Source organism: Penaeus japonicus, unplaced genomic scaffold (assembly GCF_977035675.1).
Source record: "Penaeus japonicus unplaced genomic scaffold, GWHDUDI00000001_assembly GWHDUDI00000013, whole genome shotgun sequence".
Taxonomy (NCBI): Eukaryota; Metazoa; Arthropoda; class Malacostraca; order Decapoda; family Penaeidae; genus Penaeus; species Penaeus japonicus.
Genome location: NW_028234415.1, coordinates 36,789,937 through 36,794,936, shown reverse-complemented (window position 1 = coordinate 36,794,936; position 5,000 = coordinate 36,789,937). Strand labels below are relative to the sequence as shown.

General features: G+C 38.7%; 1 protein-coding gene across 5 annotated transcripts in view; it reads right to left on the bottom strand.

Moving 5' to 3' along the window:
• The window catches only part of LOC122247069 (cortactin binding protein N-terminal like nausicaa), a 78,459-nt gene that overhangs the window by 29,922 nt on the left and 43,537 nt on the right, over nt 1-5,000 (bottom strand). For all 5 annotated transcript variants that reach the window (XM_043006058.2, XM_086543491.1, XM_043006059.2 and 2 more), the window contains one exon: nt 1-833. In XM_043006058.2, the coding sequence (XP_042861992.2) occupies nt 1-833 (833 nt within the window). The remainder of the gene's footprint in view (nt 834-5,000) is intronic.

Below are 5,000 nucleotides of genomic sequence, written 5' to 3'. Positions count from 1 at the left end.
CTGCCATGCTAATGAGTAACTGGTGGAAGTGCTCTAGTTCAGGAGAGAGGGAGTCCACACAGGCAGTGGCATGCACCGGGGGACCTCCTCCACCAACCTGCGCCGCGTCTCTCCTTGGGGACACTGCTCCCCCTTCCACTGCTGGGGCAACGGGAGCCTCAGAGCCCCCCCCTGATCCCCCAGGCCCCACACCAACCACTGCTTGACTACTACCACCACCAGAGCCTACTGTCTGGCTCCCACTGGCTGGTGTCTTTGATATTGTGATGCCAAATTTGACTGTCTGAGGCCCAACCTTCTGTGGCTTAACCTCTACACTGATTGGTGTTCCAGGTTCTACAGACACACCTTGGCCCCCAGCCCCTACACGTGTCACCAAGTCTTTCTTAGGGGGAACTGCTGGTTTGTTTGGGGGTATAGGGGGTGCTGCCAATGGTTTGTTTGAGGGTACAGGTGGTGGTGGTCCCCCAGGCTGAGTAGATCTGGCTGGGGGGGGTGGCTTCTTGGTCACCGTCATTGTTTGTGGAGGGACCTGCTGTTGTTGCTGACCATTGGATGCTGATGAAGCAGATGTGGCTGTTGAGGTGGGAGCATTTGTGGTCACATGGAAGGTCACCTTTCCCCCATGGGTTGTGGTGATGACCTTCGTGCCAGGTGATGCAGAGACATTGACCCGTGGCGTCACTTGCACCACTTGAGCTTGGCCCCGAACTTCTCCAGGCCCAGTAACCCGTACCAATCCGCGTTCCACAGTGCCTGCTACTCCACTTTGTGCATTGGTGGTCCCCTCACCTTCACCACTGCCTGCCCATCCACCCTCACTTTCACTTACGCTGAAAGTAAAAAATGAATGTCAAAATAGATGAGTGCACTTAAATCTAGGGTAGACTTATAATCAATGTCGAAGCAAGGCCAATCAATGTTTCACATTTCCAAAAAATTCAAAAAATAGAAATATGAAATGCTCACTTCTCAACTCCAAATATACACAGCACAGCAAAATATTTTTAAATGGGAAAAATATTCAAAATACTGTAAGAGAAAATCAAGGAGAAAAACAACAGGTAAACTTAAATCTGTTACGAGCAATACATGGGTGAGTTACTCTCCATGAATGAAGCCACATAGAAGATAAAATGACAACATACCCTGGCTATAGTCTTGTGTCTGCTGCTGGCTGCCGGGACATAACTCAGGTCAATACTCAGTGATACTCGGACAACAGGTGATCAGTGCTCAGCAACACCCACACAAATGCAGTCATGATCAAGACTCAAGTGATAGTCATGCAGGCTTGCATCAACACTCTACTGTATACTCTTGAGACACTTTCTGGTCAGAATTGGGTGTTACTCAAGTACAAAAGGAGTCAATACAAGACCTTATTTCATAAGACATTACACACACACACACACAAACAGAAACACACACACACACACACACACACACACACACACACACACACACACACACACACACACACACACACACACACACACACACACACACACACACACACACACACTTATTCTGATAAATTACAAAATTGAATAATAATCTAATTTACTTACCTCACTCACTATGTAATTGCTCCACTATACAATAACCTACAACACTCTTGCAAAACTGACACAAAACTTTACCTATAACATTTGACAACACACACTCACACACATGCTTAAAAATTCTAAATGGTGATTAAAGCATTATGGAAGTACATGAGAAAACATGAAAGTGAGTGAAAGATTCTGTTCACCAGCCAAGCTGCCAAATGCTTTTTTAGTTGCTGATCGGTCACCTATCACCAGGCAGTCCTCCCTACAGTTCCGAGATTAAGACAGAAATATGACAAAGATCTACAGGGGCTCAACATATAACTAGCATTAGGGCTGGGTTCAAGTTCAAGCTCCATAAATCATGATAAGAATCACAACACAAAATTAAATGTAGACAAATAATAGAAATTTCTACATTGTCTACATCGTTTTGACAAGCTTTTCTTACATCTATGTATTTATTAACCCATTCACGCTGGTTGATGTCCTATCACATGATCAAAAATACCCTCAGACCTGGGTGACATCCTGAGATGTCATGCATTTTCTCGCCGTGTTCCGGGCGGGGCAGTTGTGACATGCTGAAACGTCAGCAATAGATCCCTAGATTGCTCTTAAATATAATAATTTTTCATAGTTTTAGACTCTATTATTTTAGCTTAGCTGTTTGACCATCATAAAATGAGATATAACTTAAAAAAGATGACATCACAGAAAACTACTTGATATTGATGACATCCTGGTAATTTCTGCTTCTTGATTGGTTGAATAAAAAGATCAGAGTCAAAAAACTATTGTAAAATCAAATGCAGTTGGCCAAGATATAAAATGAAGTAAAAAATTACTAATGCAATACTACTACCAATTTGTCGATTACCCTTGACATCACGTCATGTCACATCACAAGGTACATGTACATACTCATGTGTATATGTATGATTATTTATAGTGTTCTTCTTTTCGTTTTGGTAAAAAAAAAAAAAGGTAAGTATAAAACATGTTTTTTGATGCCCCACCAGGAGATTGCTTCCATGTTCCATTGATATTTTCACATAGAAGTGAAGAATATAAGCAAAGTTCAATAAATAAAACTAGAAAGGCATTACTGTAACATGTTTTTCAACTAAAATAACTCCCCTAAACATGGCAACATTTTTAAGCATTCATGAAAACCACAAGAATAGAGTGGGTGAAAAACACTCTGAGAGGTTCAGCGTGGCCCCGCGCAGTGAGAAAACCCCCCGGCACAAAGTGTTATATTCCCAATGTTATATTGTTATATTCCCAGCGTAAGCAGGAGTAGAGGAAAATACATCCCGTTGTGAATGGGTTAATTTTCAGTACCCTTGTTGTAACCTGACATACTTTCAGCCTTCATTTGTCTAAGAAATAATCTAAATATAACCATGGTACAATCACAATAACTATCAATGTTTCAACCAGAATATATTGTGAATATATCTTATTTAGAAGCTACACAATTACATCATTTAATCCTTTACCTACATGTCACTCACAAAAGAATCCTTGGAGCTTCACATTTATAACTGATACAAAAGGAATAATCATATATAAATTACCAATGATATTATCATTCATAATTTTTGTGCTCCAACTAACTCATATATTTTTTATTCACTCATGTTTTACAAAACTATAAAATCTCTGACAAAGGTTCCTTAGTTAGGTAAAGATACCATAAAATCACATTATGAATCTCATTCCACATTTATGATTAAACTTTTCTTTACTAATATTTGTTTGTTACTACATGCATACCTTGAATTTAAATGCTATCTAGTGACCTTATAAATTCTGTAAGTAACTCTGTATCTACAAACATTATGACTGTGTTCATGGTTTCTCTGTCCTTGGCACAGTCTTTATAAAGCAGACACAAGGCCTATAGATGCAAAAAAAATCTATACTAAATGGCAAAACCTTTTTCTAAGCCAATAGTGACATGATATTACAAATACCTCAACTACTTTTAGCCAATAGTATGCTATATATTCTACTAGCTTCTGCAGCTCTATCAGTCCTTATAACAGGTTTCTCTACTACTCACACTCATTTCAAATCAGACTTACTTTGCCTTTATAGAAGTCTGACTACTGAAGGTAAATTGCTCAAAACCTTGTAAAGACACATCCTGCTTTAAAAATTATTACTGGCTTCTTCAGGTTTAGCAATCATTCTATCCCCCAAAAAAAGGATTGTTTGCCTGAGGCCTTCATAGTTTCAAAATACACCTGGATTTCATCTTCAGGTCCCTCCCTAGTATTTCATACCTCTAGGGGGTTGCAATCAGTGACTGAGGAGGGCAGAGACTTTCTCTAAATTTTTCTTGTCATATTGCTCAAAAACTTCATGGACAATCTCATGCCCTAAGCTGGAGTACTAGCTTGGAGATTATGTTAGCCTAGGCAGACTCTTGGTTCATTATGAACAAAGAGAAAACAATGGAGAACCAAATTTAAAAGGTTAAGGTTCATGTCTGGGGACTGAGTAACATGGTGTTTCTTGGGCAATGGCTCAAGGTAATGGATACCTTAGCTCAGCCACAAGCTGGAGTACCAGCTGCTTAGAAGGGCAGCACACAATTGCCAACCAATGGTGCCACCCATGCCCAAGTTGAACTAAACTGCCATTGTGGAAAAGTCAGTCTTCCACTATATCACTGCAATACCGTTTTTCTCTCTTTCTTTTGAGTTGTGTTCTAGGTGTTATATGGCAATGAAATCATGGCCAATGATAAAGGTAAACTATGATATAAAAAAGTGGAAACCTAGATATTGAAAAATTAAAGCTGTAGCTCTTTAACATTAGCAACTTCTATCCACATAAAATAATCATTGTAATTTCATCATGCTATTTTTGAGTGCAAATATTTCCCCCCCTTATGGCAAACTTTCTCTCTTTCTTTAAAAAATAAAAAAATCTTAATATAAGTGCCAATAGCAGGAGGACGAAGAAAGAAGCACAATACATTGGTTTAAAAATATCTACAAAATATAAGATACTGTCAGATCTATGAATAAAAACAACCCAGCCCTGACTAGTGTGCTGTGTTAAAAGGAGCTGTTCATTATCTATTAATTAATTAAATCTTGGCATTAACATTGGGCATTTCATAATCTTCTATTTATGTTGTCTATGAGGATTCCAAAAAGTCAACATACCATATCATTTACAAACTTATTATTAATGCTTGGATGCCATTTGCTTAAAAGCTAATACTGATTTTAAAAAAAGAGCGAGGCCTTTCCAATTACACAATTCATTATTCATGTATAAAACATACCTGCTGATCAATCATACATACCATCATTCACTCTTATGAAAAAAAAAAAATTGCAATATTTGTACACACTGCAAACAATGTGCCATCGCAAACATACATTGCAAGTCACCCGTAAGTCTTGTCAAAACAAAGAATAGAGG